This window comes from Schistocerca piceifrons, chromosome 6 (genome assembly GCF_021461385.2).
Source record: "Schistocerca piceifrons isolate TAMUIC-IGC-003096 chromosome 6, iqSchPice1.1, whole genome shotgun sequence".
NCBI lineage: Eukaryota > Metazoa > Arthropoda > Insecta > Orthoptera > Acrididae > Schistocerca > Schistocerca piceifrons.
In genome coordinates this window covers 592,505,053-592,523,920 of record NC_060143.1, presented here as the reverse complement: position 1 = coordinate 592,523,920, position 18,868 = coordinate 592,505,053, and the positions used below count along the sequence as shown (strand labels likewise).

Sequence of the window (18,868 nt, the reverse complement as noted above, 5' to 3'; positions counted from 1 at the left end):
TTCTCTGAAGGAACCAACTGTGAATAAGTGGTTAAAAAGGTTCCGGGATGGCCGAGAAGAAGTGAACGATGACGCTCACCCAGGACGCCCGTCGACATCAAGTTCCGATGCAAATGTTAAATGAATTCAGGCTTATGTTCTTAAAGACCGTAGATTGACAGTCAGAATGATTGCTGACGAGCTGTCAATCCCCAAAACAGTCGTTCACGAAATCCTGACACAAAAACTTGAAATGAAGAAATTGTGTGTGAAAATCGTACCGAAGCTCTTGATGCCAGAACAGAAAGCAAAGAGGGTTGAGTGCTGTGAGGATTGGTTGGAAGCAGAGGAACGAGGGGACTTTCTCAACCGAGTCATCACTGGAGACGAGTCCTGGTTTTACGAATTCAATGTGGAGCTCAAATCTCAAAGCAAGGAATGGAAACTAGCAGGAGAACCGAGAACAAAGAAGTCGCGAAAATCAAGGTCCAATGTGAAGACAATGTTGATTGTTTTCTTTGATTCTAGGGGCATTGTTCACAAGGAATTCGTCCCTCCCGGCCAGAGAGTGCACGGAAATTTTTACGTCGAAGTTCTGACACGTCTCAGAGCTTGTGTGGCCCGAGTTTGACCGGAGTTGGCAAAATGGGGCAGGTGGATCCTTCATCACGACAATGCACCCGCTCACACGTCGCTCGTTGTGCGCGAGTTTTTGGCCCGAAGCTCAATCACCGTGACAGACCACCCGCCTTATTCACTCGATTTTGCCCCGTGTGATTTCTTCACGTTCCCGAAATGCAAAATGGTGCTTCGGGGGCGGCACTTGGGAGATGTGGAAGCCATCGAGGCGGAAACGACACGGCAACTGAACATCACAACTGAAGACTTTCAGCAATGTTATCAACAGTGGAAACGGCGTTGGCAGAAGTGTATCGCGTCTCAGGGCAAGTACTTTGAAGGAGACCATATTGTAATACCTGAATAATTGTAAAATAAAGTTATTATTCAACTTTTACACGTATTTTCCGGACAAACCTTGTATATTATTTTTACCTGCAGTCTCCACTATGTTAAATATTGCTGTGACCCCGTGCCCGAATTCTGTTTTTTCTCAAATCTTACTATAATTGCCACACTACAGATAAATAAATAAATAACCTTAGCTGTGAAACATAAGGTGCTACGTACAGTCTTAGAGTGCTCAGTGTTGAGGGTATTAGTGTCCTTCGAAACAGAGGGTTGTGTCCACAGGTTTCAGCAGTGGTCGGAGGCAGCGGAGTTGTCGGGACGGGTGCCGGCTCAGTAGGATCTGGGGCAGTCGTGTCCAGCGGAGGTCCCGTGCCGGAGGTTGGGCTCACAGCCGAAGAAATTGAACGCCTCAATTCCCGACCCCGCACCTCCAGCTTGGTGTCAACATTAGATGCCGTTTCGAGCTCCAGTGAAGCTGCCCGAGGGCCATCGGGACCTGGGGGCGTTGGTGGGGCCACACCTCTTCATCGGTATGTGGGTCTGCTATTTAAAGTAGTGTGGCATGCTTTCTTACCATATGGAAAACAATCTTTCATTTTGTTTATTTCAGTTGTGACAATTAGTTTTTCCAATTACATCTGTGTATCCTGGTAAAATGTGGGTAAGTGGCTTACTAGTAGCAATCCTAGTAGAGACGGCATGTAATTGCCGTTTTGTAATCTGTGAACCAGTTTGCCAAACCAGTTACAGGGGCTCTATGTCATCACTTTGCAATATATTATTATTTCATTTCACATTGCACTCATTCATTCATTCATTCATCGTGTTCCATAGCATCCTTCAAGAAGGAAAACTTTCAGGGATTTAGAACAAGTTAAGGTATGCATTAACATGAGACAAAGATGTCATAGAAACTTAAACTGTATACTACATTAACAATAAACTAAACTGTATACTACATTAACAATAAACTATCACTATACTACTCATGACTATAGACCATCTAAATTTAATCAAGTAAATCAGTAAGGAAGATGATTCTTTGGAGAGAGAAAAAAACTACTGCCTGCTCAGTTTTATTATACAGCTGCTAATTATCTGCTTAATATTTACTTGATTACAATTGTATTTTTCAAAAGAAAATCTTGTACATGTATAAATACTTTATTGTATTTATAGTATGAGGGGCATTCAATAAGTAATGCAACATATTGTTTTCTTGGCCACTTTCAGTTGAAAAAACGCAGAATTTGTTGTGCAACATCATGTAGCCTTCAAAATGGCATCCGTAATGGAAGCATTCCAAGCAGAAAGCTGCTATTGAGTCTTTTTTGACGGAAACCAGAGCATCACTGATACTCACAGGCACTTGGAGAATGTCTCTGCAGACCTGGCAGCGAATAAAAACACCAGATGTAACTGAAAACTTTAGAGGAAATCCCAGTTCACTAGCATGTAATATATTCCCTAATCATACTGTTGTCATTGGAGGAGACTAATCATCAAACAATCAATTGAGATAAAATTTTGGAACTGGTCGGCAGGACGTAACATCCTGAGAAAAAATACTAAATGCCTTCTGTGGAACCTTCCTTGAACAGGTAGTTAGGAAACCCACTCATGATGGAAATATATTGAATGTAATGGCAACAAATAGACATGACCTTTCTGATGATGCCCATGTTGAAACTGATATCAGTGATGATGCGGAAGCATAGCAACAATGATTATTAAAATACAAAGGACAACTAAGACAAGTAGAAAGGTTTATAAGTTCAACAAACTAGACAAAGAGGCAGTAATATCAGAGGTCAGTGACAACAGAATAGAACAGAACTTAAAACATGTAGCTATGGACAGAAGCATGTAGAAGAGTTGTGGCCCAAGTTTAGAAGAGTAGTTGACATGCACCAGGTAGATATGTACGTAGTACTACAGTTCATGATGTGAAGTACGCTTTATGGTACTCGCTTACTGTGACGCATCGGCCTACTGGCTTACTGTGGAGCATTGGCCTACTCGCTTACTGTGGAGCATTGGCCTATTTAAATGTCACACCACTACAAAAATGGTTGACATAGATTTTAGTGTCATTGACAAGCAACTAAAATCGCTAAAATGGAACACAGCTTCAGGAAACCCCAATCATATTCCTTATAGAATTTATGCGAGTTGGCCCAGCTCCTAACCATATTATACAATGTTTCCAGAATGAGATTTTCACTCTGCAGCGGAGTGTGCGCTGATATGAAACTTCCTGGCAGATTAAAACCGTGTGCCCGACCGAGACTCGAACTCGGGACCTTTGCCTTTCGCGGGCAAGTTCTCTACCATATTATACAATACCTAAATACCTAAACAGAGCCCTGTGGTTGAGAGAAACTACAGATCTCACCCATCTACAAGCAGTGTAGTAGCAATTTTCTGTAAAACTAGCATCCATTACCTGTGACATACAGCTGTTGCAGAACTTTAGAACATAATCTGAGCTCAAACATAATAAAATATCTGAAACAGAATGACCTCCACCGTACCAAACAGCATGTATTTCAAAATCATCAGCTGTGAAAAACTTAGCTAGTGATTTTCTCGCATGACATCGTGGAAGCCATGGATCTAGGCAGTCAGCTACATGCAACATTTCTTGTCCTCCAAAAAACATGGGATTCAATACTATACCTATGGTTATTAATGAAACTATGATCATATGAAATATCAGGTGAAATTTGTGACTGAATTGAGGATTTCTTAGTAGGAATGACTCATCATTTTTGTTTGGATGAAGAGTCTTTGCCAGATGTATGAGTAACTTCACGTGTATCCCAGGGAAGTGTACTAGGAGATCCTTGCTGTAAGTGTTGTATATTAATGACCTGGAAAACAATTATTAACAGTAGACTTAGTCTGTTTGCAGATGATGCAGTTATCTTTAATGCAGTACTGTCTGAAAAACATTGCACAAATATTTCCTCAGATCTTGATAAGATTTCAGAGCGATAAAAAGATTGTAAGTTGCTTTAAATGTTGAGTCATGGTTAGAATCAGTCAACTCATACAGACATCTGGGTGAAAACAATTTGTGGATATATGAAATGGAATGATCACTAAGTCTCAGTTGTTGGTATAGCATGTGGTAAATTGATTCATCAGTAGGATTCAAGAAAATGAAATTATACCAAGGAGATTTCTAAATATACTCTTGTCGAAGCCAGCCTGAAATATTGATCACATTTGTGGGACCCTTTATAAATAGGACTAACAGGGATATTGAAGCTATAGAAGGAAGAGCAGCAGGAGTTGTCACAGTTAGTTTGATCAACAGGAATGTTTCAAAGAAGTACTAAAATATCTTGAGTCATCAACAGAATTTTACACTTTTATCTGGTATATTCCGCTTATTCAGATATTGTGTGTATCTGATGGCCTTAAATTTCTGTTTATGTGAAAGACAGTTAACAAGTATCCTGATCCTAAAATAAAAACCTGAACTGGCAAATTATAGATGTCTACTAATCCATTAAATTCTTCTTAGAAAGTTCCAAGAACCAGTATCAAGTGAGGAATATAGTATTTACAGTGCAAACAGAAGACAGTAAGCAGTCATCACAATGTTAAGTAAATTTTGATGTATTCCTCATCCGAAGTATCACTTGCCTTTATATAATCATTAATTTTCTCAAACATCTGTGTAAGTCATTTTACTTTAACCATTTTTCTAGTTATTCTCTGATCTTCATACCAATATCATGATTCATCAACAGAATTTTACGCTTACTTTTAATCTGATATATTCATGCTCATCCATGTGTGGTGTGTATCTGGTGGCCTTAAATTTCTGTTTACGTGAGAAGAAGTTAACAACTATCATGATCCTAAAATATATTCTTTGCTAGCTATCTTTTTTGAACATATTAGCTTTTTGACTTACTTATTGACAATATGTATACATTTTAATTGTACTATATAAACACTCGTGTGTCTCAGGCATATGAGTGCCAGAAACTCTGATCTTGGATTGGCAATGTGATTTACATTTTAATGATACTTATCTAGTACCAGTGCTGGTTATTAGTGTTACAATACATGCTGCAAGTCCTTTCTCTGAAGTGAGCCAGTGAATGCTTCTGATTACTATTGACACTCTCAAACAAATCCGAACATTTATTTACTGTCATTTTGCGGAAAGGAAAACATTACCTGTTACTCTGGAGATAAATATGTGCGAACATTTCTTCAAATGTTACCTTATTTCCTCAGATGTTAAACACATGGTGTACTCTTAGTTCCACTGTACCTCTCCTTTATCCTTTCCTTTACTGGAAATTTTTCTCTGCGGCGAGCCAGTGAGTCCTCCTGATTCTTGTTTACACTCTCAAACAAATCTGAACATTTGTTAGCTGTCATTTTGAAGAAGAGAAAATATTACCTGTGGCTTTGGAGGTCTTCTACAATACTCATTGTTCTTTGGTCTATAAAACTGCTAATATAATAGTGTTTGTATTTTTGTCATCAAGAATGGAGTGGTATTGTATGGTTGTACAAGAGAATATTTTGAGATGTATTCCAAGTAATCTTAGTGAACATTCTTATCTTCAGATAGAGCAAAAAGCAGTGCATTTTTGGTAGAATAATGTAGTAGCAACCCATTGTACATGTTAAATTTAAAAGGTTTTGTTGATACGGGAAGTTTATCTGTAATGTTGTATGTCGTAAATAAATGTTGAGTAGACTTTTTTATGTAGATTTAAACAAAGTCATTTGATATACTTATCTAAAGATAAAAAACATTTGCTCGTTTTGCAAACAGGAAAGAGCCACTTCATCTGCACCACGGAGTGGCCGGGGCTGTGAATGGTGGAGGAGGTCCCGGTGTAGTGGGATCCCCCACCCAGCACGGGTGCAACACTGACGACAATGCCAGCTCTACGACGACGGATGAGAGCGGCAATGACTCGTTCACTTGTTCAGAGTTTGAGTACGACAATACAAATGATAAGACACGAGGAGCAGGAGAGGTAATGCAGTCCATTCACTTATTCTCCGAACAGCTGCTGAAAATGACTAAATATTCTTCCCAGAATGTTGCTCTTACCGTATTTGCTCGAATCTAAGCCGTACTTTTTCCCGGTTTTTGTAATCCAAAATCCGCCTGCAGCTTAGAATCGAGTGCAAAGTAAGCGGATGTTCTGAAAAATGTTGGTAGGTGCCACCACAACTAACTTCTGCCGTCGAATATATGTAATGCTACACAGGCATGCTTTGCAGGCACAAAGATAAAAACCTCTGCGTCAGTAAGTAAATTAAAAGAAAAGGTAGAAGAATGTAAACATTATGCCATGCATTCTTTCGTGTTTGCCGCTATCTCATTTAAATCCTGTCTGCCTAATAAACTACGAAACTAGAGTGAGACAACAGCAAACGCGGAAGAATATACATATCATGTCATGTTTATATTCGTATTATTCTTATGCTGAATAGTGATACAGTCAGAAATGAAGCACGGCAATTGACTAGATTTTTAAATCTAAGGTGACTCTAATTTCTGTGCAGAATGTAGTGTACTAAAGAGGCGCCTGCAAAGATTTTCAAACGGAGAAAAATTTTCGCTAAACTGTTGTTCAGAACATCTTCTATCATATCCAGTCTATTATTTGGTTCTTGTTGATCATTATCAAAGAAAGCAGCAATGTAAGTAACAACAAATAGTTGTCTCTTACCATTGTTTCGCTTATGAGACAATTCCTCTCTTTTGTTTTTTAATTGTAAGCCGTGGTAGCGTGCACAAAAGCAAGCCATGTTGCAAGCGCCGACAGGTCGTAAAGACTCATTATCGGAAAGCGACAAACAATGCATGACACAGTACAATAATGCAGTTTCAGCTTAGAGTGATGTAGACACCTATAACAAAGAGGACAGCACTTATCAGATCAAAGCAAAACATGCAATCGATTCAAACCAGACAAAGCACCTGAAAAAGGAATGGTACCCATACAAATACAGACGGAGCACATGACACATAGCAATGGCTACTTGGTAAAGCTTAACTGTGAAACTTATGACTCGAACCAAACTACTGTAGCTGTATCTTCATCCATTCGACCTAAATTGTGTCTCATGTTACAATGGACCAACTTTGTTTCGATTTGGAGGTGCGGTCTAAAATTTTTCTCTCCCCTTGAATTTTGGGTCTCAAATTTCAGGTGTGGCTTAGATTTGGGAAAATATTTTTTCCTTGATTTCGAGTCTCATTTTTCAGGTGCAGCTTAGATTCAAGTGCTGCTTAGATTCGAGTGAATACGGTATTTCAAGTTATTTAATGAAGACAGACATACCTATTAATTATCCTCAAAGTATTTTTATGTTTCTATTAAAATGTTACAAATCCTAAGTAGAGTGAGGATCTCTTTCCAGCAGGGAGAAGTACATCACAAACAACAATAATCAGGGTAATTGTTGATTGCTGCTACAGCAGTCATGTCTGGCAGTTTTCTGCACTTTTAAGCAAACGTCACTTCAGACATACGTCACACAGATGCAGAATCAACAGTGGAATTGTATGTAGTCTTGTCATTGGCTGTTCACAGTAGTTTATGAGTTGTGACAACAGCTTTGTAGGCTGAAGAGAAAAGTGACAGGATTATATATCAGAATATTCTAAAACTTGGAAAATGAAGTAGAACACAGTCAGATCAACATTATTATTAAAATTGTGCTAAATGTAAAGAAATGTGTTTTCCTTTATAAAAGAAATTTAGCTTCCTCTGTCATGTACAGATCTCCCCGAAATTAAATGAAAACCTGTTGACTGTGTTTGTGTGCCATTCTACAAAGGCTGTTCCAAAAGTAAATTCTGATGCTGTCTGGTGTGTGGAGGATAGGGGATAATGGTTTGAGTGTGGCTTTGTCACATGGCTCAGTACAAGTCTGGCAGAGCTGTGGAAAGTTATTGAACTGTTATTAGTGCAGTAACTGTAAATTAAAATGGCCACTATCGTCAAAAATCATGCTACCTGAAATACATGTCGTAACCCCTTTACTGTATGCTAAAAATGTGAAAGCTACAGGCGTTCCTAGTGAACTTCGTACCTACTGAGGAAACAGTACGATTGATATTGCTGCTAGAAAATTCTGCTGCTTGTTTCGGAAATGTCAGACAAATGTCAGTGGTGAAAAAAGAAGTGGACAGATGAACTTGTTGCAAAGGTCAATGACAGAATAAGAGAAACTTGTCAGTTCACTATTACAATATTATTAGTTAGTTTCCCTCAGATATTGCAGACAGTGTTGTACAAACTTGTGATTGATAAGCCTGGTTACCACAAATTTTGTGCATGATGGGTCCCAGAGCTTCAGTCTGGCCACAAAACAAAGAGGTTGGGAGCCTCACTAATGGTTCTGATGTGATGTGATACAGAATGAGATGAATTCTTCAATCGCATTGTGACACAGGATGAAACATGAGTTGCATATGTCACTGTAGAGACAAAAAACCATTCATTGGAGTGGAGCTAGAATAGCTTACCACATTAGGCTTCAAAATCATTTTAAGCACAAAGCTGATGACAACTGTTTTTGGGGAGAAAGGAAGCACTCCATGTTGATTTTACAGAAAGCGGTCCAAAGTAAAATTTGAAATTGTTTATGAAACCATAAACAAGCTAGGAAGATCCATTCAAAACAAAAGGCATTGGATGTTGGGCTAGTGGTGTTTTTGTACACGATAATGGTAGACCACATACTGCTGCAAACACACACACAAACTTTGCCTTACACTTTCAACTGGAAATTGTAGTTTATTCCCAATCAAGCCCTTATTTTTTGCCCATTGATTTTCATCTTTTTCCAAAGGGGAAAAAATGGCAAGGGTCAGAGAGGTTTGCAATTAATGACTAGTTAAAAGAGAGTGTAGAAGTGGAGCAGACAGCAGAATTCTACGATGAGGTCATTGAGAAACTCTTTCCTCAGTATTGAAGATTCCTCAGTATAGGAGGTAATTTTATTTTGTAGTTTTAACAAATCAAACAATAGAAAATTCAGGATGAAATAACAATATGAATTAAGATTGGTTGCTGTTCATCACATAGAGGTTTCTTTAGCTATCATACAAAATCTTTCATCAAGTGAAGAAACACACACACACACACACACACACACACACACACACACACACACACACAGAGAGAGAGAGAGAGAGAGAGAGAGAGAGACAGAGAGAGAGAGAGAGAGGGAGAGAGAACACACACACACACACACACACACACACACACACACACACACACACACAACCACTGTTGTCTCCAACCACTGTGCCTCCACTGGGGGCTAGTACCTGACCTCCACCTGCCTCTGTTGCCTTCCCTGCTCCCAATCTAGCCTAACACACACATGCTGTCCCCTCTCTCCCCATCTCACCTGCATAGTCCTTTCCACTTCTGTACTTCTCTCATCCTGTCCCCCACCCTCCCTCCAGCACACTTCTCCTGATGCTTCATCAAACAGTTCGCCATCCTATCCCTACTCCTGTATCCCTTCCCCTTCCATTGCAACATGTCTTCTGTACCCTGTTACCTATCTCCCAGATAAAAACCCTTGTCCACCAGAAACTAGAGCAGCATTCATTATCCACCACCTCCTGCACCACTATCGCCACAGCTACCCGAGATCGTCACATCTGCAGTGATGAGCAGCCCCTCTCCAAATGTGCCATGAGTCTCATTCGGGCCTCCCCAGACTGCAGTTATCCTCCCAACATTGTCCAGAAACAGATGTCTCATGTCTTGTCCACCCCAGTCACCATCCTCCCCATGACTGCTGACTGGCACAAATGAGCATACCACTCCTGATCGAGTACTACCCAGGAACTGCAGCACGTAAGTCACATTCCGCACCAGGATCTCTACTACCTCTCGTCGTGCCCTGAAATGGGAAGTATCCCTCCCACTATCCTCCCAGTCTCTCCCATAGCGATAGTTCAGCAGCCATCCAACCTACGTAATATCCTTGTCCATCCCTATTTCATCCCTGCTCTCAAACTGTAGCCCTGTGACTCGTATCCCTGCAAAACACGTAGCTGCAACACCTCTTCCATGCATCCTCCTACCCCTACCTGCTCCTGTCCTGCCCCAGGCATTTTTCAATCCCATGAAAGGTAGGGCAACCTGCGAAATGAGCTATGTAGTCTACCGAGCTAGCTGCAATCACTGTGCACTATTTTACACAGGCATAGTCACTGACAAGCTGCATGTCTGCACTAGTGGTCACTGCCAAGGTACGCCCAACAGAGATCTGGACCACCCCTTGCCAAACAAACCATGTGATAAGATGGGTTTGATTTTAGTGCCTGCTGCACAACCTGTGCCATGTGGATTCTTCCCATGAACACCAGCTTTTCTGAACTGCACAGGTGGGAGCTCTCCCTGCAACAGATCCAACAAACACCCCTTGACTCAGCTTTTGCTGTTCTTGTTCTTTATGTGCCTCTATGCCCTGTCAGCTCCCCCTCCAGCACTGCATATGCCTTCTATCCCCAGCGCATTTGCCTAAACCTTTTCCTTTCTCAGCTTCTCTCCTCTCCCCCCATCCCCTCCCAGCTCCTCCTGATACTGTAACCAACAACCTACTATCCTTTCCCCGTCACATCCCTGCATGCTCACATGGGCAGCACTACAGTGTATTTTCCCACCCCTATCTCTTCCCACCTGACCCCTCTTACAAGGTCTTTTAAAAGTGATGGACAATATTCAGAGATATCACAGAAATGATCATTCGAAACAAAAAAGTCAAGTAAACATGGGCTCTAAAACGTATATGAGATATTCTTGATCTTCCATATCATGAAATAAATCTCTTCTATTGCAAGTTCGTTGCTTTCCATATTTTGGGAAATGGTAGTATGGACCAAAACAAGGAAAAAATGTTCAGTAAACATGTACTCTAAAATGCATACCTTAAAAGTTATGAGCACTTGTTTATTAGAAGAGTTGTGTTACAAAGTACCGAAGATGAACAGGTGCTCATAGCTGGTAAGGTATGCATTTTAGAGCACTTGTTTATTAGAAGAGTTGTGTTACAAAGTACCGAAGATGAACAGGTGCTCATAGCTGGTAAGGTATGCATTTTAGAGCAAATGTTTACTGGTCTTTTTTTCTTGTTTTGGTCCATACCACCACCTCCCAAAATATGGAAAGCAAAGAGTTTGCAATAGACGAGATTTGCTTCACACTGTCAAAGATCAGGAACTGCTCATAGCTCTTAAGTTATGCATTTTAGAGCTCATGTTTACTTGACTTTTTTGTTTCGAATGATCATTCCTGTCATATCCCTGAGTATTGACCATCACTTCTGAAACACCCTGTACAATAAAAAAACTCTTAATGTACTAGTGTTTTTAGTAAATTAACAGAACTTACATTCCAAGTAACCATCTTATAATGCACAATCAGATAACCTTTTTACAGTAACATCCTCGTTCACATTCTTTTGTATCAGGTTGCTCTTTCAAACTTCATGAGTTTGCACAGCCAGATAGGAAATAAGGAAATGTTGGAATCTGATATGGTTGAAGTCAGTTCCTAACTAAACAGTCTTTCAGATGGCAGATTTTAAATATTAACATCGATGTACTGCTTTCAGACAAATACAATTTTTCTTTATTTTTATATTCACCCAGATGTGTCTTGAAGCTGTTGCACCATTAGCAGTTCATTTGTTTTGTATGCTATGGCAAATTCACTTCACAGAAAATTTTAAAATTTGTCGTACCTCTACACTTGGATCCATATGTGACTGTCTACGTTGGAAAGGGATAGTTTCTCTACAGTTTGTCATTTGCATGTAGTTATACTTTCACTTTGATTTGTGTTCTGCAAAGGAATTTAGAGATGAAAATGAAAAAAATTATTTCAGCTCCTTTTCCGCTTTATAGTCTGTGACTGGCTTCTTTTGCATCACATGCATGCATAAACAATCACACATTTACATGACAGCACGTTAAAGAAATGGTTTGCCCAAAACTTGACTTAAAATGGTTCAAATGGCTCCGAGCTCTATGGGACTTAACATCTGAGGTCATCAGTCCCCTAGAACTTAGAACTACTTAAACCTAACTAACCTAAGGACATCACACACATCCATGCCCGAGGCAGGATTCGAACCTGCAACCGTAGCGGTCGCGCGGTTCCAGACTGAAGCGCCTAGAACCGCTCGGCCACACCGGCCGGCTTGACTTAAAAGTTAGAGGCTCTTATACTACAAATGGGCATCTTTTAATCTTCCAACTAGAAACATACTTGTTGTCGTCTTCAATCTGAAGGCTGATTTGATGCAGCTCTTCACACTAGTCTATCCTACGCAAGCCTTTTTATCTTCCAAATAACTTCTACAACATATATCCATCTCAATCTGCCTACTGTTACTACAAAAGGATTACGAAGGAAATTATCTGTGTTATTTCTAAAGGAATCATCCTGGCATTTGTGGGGTGTGATTTAGGGAAATCACATAAAATCAAAATCTGGATGGCCACATGTGAATTTGAACCATCGTCCTCCCGAATGTGAGTCATTGTGCTGAGCACTGCACAAGCTCGCTCAGTGGAAGGTGTTGAATTCATTAAATGCTTAAACCAAGGAAAGGCAGAAATACTGCATTTTTATGGTATATACATCTGACAGGATACAACATATCCGAATCTAATTATGGCAATAGCCAAAACAAGTTACTAATGAAATCAAAATTGCAATCTTGATAGAACATTGTAATAAAAAAGTACAAAAATTTATTTTGGCCTCATATTCAGACTTTATGTCTTCAATTGACAGATTCGTGCAATACCACGTACGAGAAAGATGAGTGGACAGATAATATCACAGAAACAATAGTGATGCCAATGCTGAAGGAAACTAATTCCATTAAATGTGCAAAATATAGGAGAATAAGTTTGATACCTCATTTGGAAGAAAGTCTACTGACAATAATGAATAAACCATTTTACTCTATTGTAGAGAGAACTGGATAAAGAACGTTTGGGCTTCAGAAAGGGTAAAGGTACAGAGATACAACTGGACCATTACAGATTGTTGGGGAAAGGAGCAAAGATATAAACGGTATTAGAATTGCTTATGACATGTTACCACTAAGTGAAAATGAAAAGGCAAGCAACAGCATGTTAAAAGAATGCAACACCAGCCATGAAGATAAATATGAGGAACACCGAGGCAATAGTTTTTACATGAAAAACAAATAACATAAATGTAAAAAAATTTTCATTGTGTTAGGGAAACATGTTGATAGCTTCAGGTACATAGCACGCAGTATAACCAATATATGACATGTAATCTAGAAATAAAAAACAAAGGTATAGTGTGGATACTTGATTGTGCCAGTTGTAGGTTGGAAGGGGGAAGGGGAGTCAACCTATGGTTGCATAAGATATCAGGAGAGGTCAGGCTGCGCTACCTCTGTAAGGCGAACTCTATGTCACTTCTTCTTTGACAGAAGCACAAATCAGGGGTTTGCCAACCCACTGAGAGGGAGGCAGGGCTCGTTCCCTTGCACTGTTCCTCTCCCCTCAGCAATTTTAAGTCCATGTTTGTTTACATTCTTAACCGACTGCCAAGTTAAAACGTCTGCACCATAGCCATTGCAGAAGAAATGCTTTACAGGAGTAGGACTATTGTCTGTGGTCCATTAAATAAACAGTTAAGAAAAGGAAAAGAATAGTGAAGTTTTGTTTCATGTACTGCCCTGTATGATGCTAAAACATGGATGCTGTGGCGGAGAGAGGAGAAAATCTTGGACACTTTTGGGATGTGAATTTGAAGAAGAATGGAAAGTGTGGAATGGACAAATAAAATAGAAATTATGTTATATCACACAGGATAAATGAGAAAAACAATTCTGGAAATGAGGTGGAAAAGAATTTGACTAGAATACTTGATGATAAGAGACTGGATAATGAAGGCTGGCTTAAGAAGGAATGGTGACTTGAAAGGGGCTAGAGGAAGAAGATAGCAGCAAATTGACAACATAAAGATAAATGCCTCATATTCAGCTGCAAAAAGAATCGCGAAAAACTGGGAGAAATAGAGAATGCTGAACTTGCCTAATGGACAGAACACCACTTTATCACATATGATATGCAAATCTTGATGAATGTGGAGAAGGCAGTGACAGATTTAAAAAAGTAAGTGTTTTTTGACGGCAATTAAATGTACAAAAATGCTGTCATATATGGGGTTCAGGTTCATACAAAAGCCAATTACTGTTAACAGTTATTTAATAAATTGATATTTCATGCAATGGTTTATATCTGTAAATGAAAGAGTTTAATTTCATAGAAATTGATATGTTAGAAGTGATAGAAGTGATGTAAAATATACGTGAAAATAGAAAGCGTAAGAACTAAAATATATGCAGAAGAAATATAGGTTGTAGATTGTAGATTGTATTTTATTGGTCCTGTTGTCTACATAGCAGCTTATGCATAAGACATTGGACAAGTCAAGTTATAAATATACAGGCTGAAAGTAATTTCAAGGCATACATATTTAAGCTTACAATAATACACTTTACACACAAGTATTTATATAACACATTTCATAAATTTAAATATTCATCAATGGAATAAAAGCAGTGATAGCTTTTATGTTTTCAGGAAGTTTGTTATAAAGCTTAACTCCCATGTGAAAAGTACCTTTTTGGCACAGTGCTGTGCTGATTTGAGTCATATGTAAGTTCCTGTTTTGTCTGGTAAAGTGCTCATGTATATCACAGTTTTTTTGTAGCCTCTGGTCCTTGCCTATTACATTTAATTTAAAGAACAAAAGGGTTTCCATAATGTATACACACGGTAATGGGGGAATACCAGATTTCTTAAACAGGGGTTTACAAGAGTCTCTAGGCTTGCACCCAAACAAGATTCTAATGGCCCTTTTTTGTAGTTTAAATGTGCTATTAGCTATTTTAGAGTTTCCCCAGAAGGTGACCCCATATCTAAGACGAGAATGAAAGTACGCATGATATGCACTCATTACTGTTTTCTCACTACAGCATGATTTTAATGAACAAAGAAGATAACATGTTTTGCTCAGTTCTGTATTGAGACATTCAATATGCTTATTCCATCTGATGTTACTCTGCAGCCAAAGTCCTAAGAATTTGGTTTCAGTACTGTTACCAACTGGTTCGTCATTGATAGAGACTGATGGGATAAACATGTCCTTGTTAGGAACATTGTGGAATTTTAGAGCAACGGTTTTCTTACTGTTTATTACAAGCTGGTTACTCTGTGCCCAGCTGCTAAGTTGTTTTGTGACCGTGTTTACTGTCTGCTGTAACTGTTCATCGTCGTCTCCTTTTAATAGAATCGTGGTGTCATCTGCAAATATGATTGATTTGTGTGCATCAATATTTAAGCTTAGATCATTTATGTACAGAAGAAACAGAAGGGGTCCCAATATGGATCCTTGGGGTACACCACATTTTATTTGTTTATAGTCAGATAAGTGATTAGATACAGTTTTTAGTTCAATATTTGTGTGCTTGACGCACACTGCCTGCATACGATTTGTCAGGAAGGAACTGATCCACTTGTTGGACAGACCTCGAATACCATATCTTTCTAGCTTTGATAGCAGAATTTTATGGTCCACCATGTCAAAAGCTTTTGACAAGTCAATAAAGACTCCTATTGTTTCCTGTTTTTTGTCCATCAGGTTTTGATGAGGAACAGGCTATTCAAGTTGATATCAGCAACTGTCTCACTGTACAGGCAGTCCGTCACAATGTAGGAGCTCTAGAACCAAAAGTGGTGCAGGCTGTCCGTAAGCTTTTGGAATCCTGGGAGCCATGGCTCACTCACATTCATAACAGTGCGCTGTGCAGATGTCATCATCACTAGCAAGCAGGTCATAGAAGGGACATATGCTATGAGTGATTAGATGGCACCACTGTTACAGAAAGCCTTTAAAAATGTCAAAGAAGGCACCCTAAGAGTACATTAAATAATCAACAGTAATCTAAAAATAATTTTGAGAAATCCCTTAGTTAACTATTCAGATTTTGTTGTAGTGCTTATTTTGAAGAGTTGCCATAATAGACTGCAATGTTGTGGCATCTAGTCAAAGTTTGTTTCCCGTCATAAGCCTTTGTAGTCATTCTACAAGCTGCTTGCCACTGACAATGAGAATATCCACACAGCTCTCTGATAGCAACATGTGCCAGTGGCTCCCACTACAACAAATGCTAATGGACAGCCTGCCCACTTCCAATTATATGTCTACTTCATCCTGATGGACTGACTGTGCAGTGAGATGACTGATGGCCATGATTTTGAACAGCCACATCCACTTAATTTTTTTTTTCTTTGCATACATTTTATTTTGTATTGTTTGTACTTTCAGACACATTTTCCATTATTTCTACCACTTCTAACATAGCAGTTTCTATGTAATTAAACTCGTTTATGTCTAGTCATTAACCATTGCACCAAATGTCAGTTTATTAACATAACTGTGAAATGTAACTGACAAATATATTTGACTACAGATTCCAACATTTCAGCTACAGTCAATTATCAGTGGTAAGATTTGTAATTCTTACAGATTATTTGGGTTGTCACAAACATTGTTAGTAAATTCAGTTAACAACTATGTGTCCTCTGTGTCATTATAAGGTGATAGGCTATCTCGTTTCTCCATTTCTGGGGTCATGTTACACGAATTCCCAATAGCTTTATTTTTATTTTCTCTTGGAGATCTGATGCTAGTTGTCAGGTCGGAAAGGGTTATCTGTGCAAATAGAATAAAATGTGACCTAGACTGTGAATTCTATGATTGTGTAGATATCAAGATCACAAGCCTCCTCATTTCATATAGTATATTTGTTGTGCACTCTGATTTCCATGACCTTGAGACATACTCTCTCTGTGTGTGTGTGTATGTGTGTGTGTGTGTGTGTGTGTGTGTGTGTGTGTGTGTGTGTGTGGGCAGGTGGGTGGGAGGGGGGGGGGTAGATATTGTAAATATATTTGATGCACTTTGTGTGGTGTGGTATGTTATTTTCAAAATGATGAACCAGTAACATCTGATATATTAATCACATGTATTTCATTTGGTTTTTATTATGCTCTGCTGGCAACCACAGTTCAGGTTCTGAAGGTTTACTTTTGCAGGTTTCAGCAACTGGTGCAGATCAGGGTAAACCGCCACTGCCGCCAGTGCCTCCTGCGTCTTACGACGGTTTCGACTCGTCCTTCCGAGGTTCGCTGAGTACCTTGGTAGCGTCTGATGATGACCTGTCGACTCATGTCGGTGCATCTCTGTACAGAGCACACAATGGGTCTCCTTCGTCAACGGCTGCGGCACTCGGCTGGGACTATTTGCTCAACTGGGGTCCCAATTTTGAAAGCCTAGTGGGTGTTTTCAAGGATATTGCTGAACTGCCAGACTCTGTAAACTCGCGAGTGGCCGCATCACTGCGATTGCCGAACAGTGCACCCAAGCCATCCGAAGAATATGTCTGACAGCTATGACATTGTCTTTTGGCTGGGCAAAAGGGGCAATGAGAAATTTTATTCTTGTGCCGAACTGCAGACAGTGATTCTGTGTTTACTTGCAGGTGATGAAGAGAACGTCTGACTTTCTGGTAAACTGTTTCTGTGTTGTACATGAGGAAGTTTTCGTGTACTTTCTCAGAAGAATCACACTTATCCAGAATATTTCAGATAGTACGTTTCAGATGTTGCATACTGTGATATTTTAAGTGAATAGTGCAAGAGACTTTTCTGTGCACAATGGAGTTACAACTCTCAGGTCAGTTTGTGTCCCCATAAGGCAGCCTTGCGTCAAGTTACAAGCACACCTCATTTTGTTGCAGTGCTGCATTCTGCATACTGAATGACGGCAGTTCCCATGTAAATGGTCCATAACATTAAATGCATGTTGTAAATGCACCCCAAACCTTAGAAATGTACAAGCAGATTCACGAAAAGAAACTGCGGACTGTAAATAATTGTAAATGTTCATACCTCTTGTGCCATTGTGTCCTGTGTCACTCTGTGCTTCTGGCTATGTTATAGTATTTACTCAAAATTTTTTGAAACTTCGTTTTTCATCATCCTTGCTTGGTTTATTTACCATACCTGTGACTGGAACAATATAAACATCCCTTTAAATTTGTTTTACTGTATAATTAAGGACCGATTATTTTTCACTCCCTCTTTTTTCTCTCGTCGAGAATACTGTTATTCATTTGCAGATTCACAGTTAGTGGCACAGAACAGTATATTTCCACTTTCAGGCAACTATTTTGTGGGGAAAATTGCCCACTAGGTGTGCTCAATTTTGTATGTCCATTAGACAGTATGGTACAAAATGAAATATTGCCAATTTTATGATGTACTATATAATTATAAAAAAAATGTATAATGGCAGTACCCCATGCTACTTTTACTTGTAAATATTATTTGTATTTTTATATTGTCAATGTCTGTTTATTTGTATGAAAATTGTGAAGTTGTACATTTGTATGTAATATTCAGTAACTCACTGTGCTTAGCCAAAAGAGGTAGTGCCAAATGTTTTGCCTGTGTGAATGAGTGTTTAAATTTGAGTGTTATAATGCGAAAGATGTGAAATAATAAACAACGGAAGATGACACAAATTTTCATGTGTGTTAATTTATTTCACAACACAGATATATCAAAACTTTTGGGAGAAAATATGCTTTTGAATTTATTCCTCTAGTCTCATTTTTCAAAATCGCATTTTCTCCAACATATCATCATTACCTTACCAGAGGAATGATGAAAATTTTTCCATCAGATGTTTATTTAATGTGGATACTATTGCTCTATGATAAAACAATGTAACAATATTATTAAAAGAATAATTGCTATACATCATATAGTGGAGATGATGAT

General features: G+C 39.0%; 1 protein-coding gene across 1 annotated transcript in view; it reads left to right on the top strand.

Moving 5' to 3' along the window:
• Positions 1-18,609, top strand: part of LOC124803478 (cadherin-related tumor suppressor) — a 491,307-nt gene extending 472,698 nt beyond the window's left edge. Inside the window, exons 34-36 of the mRNA XM_047264670.1 lie at positions 1,231-1,478; positions 5,756-5,963; positions 17,120-18,609. Coding sequence (XP_047120626.1) covers positions 1,231-1,478; positions 5,756-5,963; positions 17,120-17,470 — 807 coding nt within the window. The 3' untranslated portion in view covers positions 17,471-18,609. The remainder of the gene's footprint in view (positions 1-1,230; positions 1,479-5,755; positions 5,964-17,119) is intronic.
• Positions 18,610-18,868: the final 259 nt, after the last annotated feature.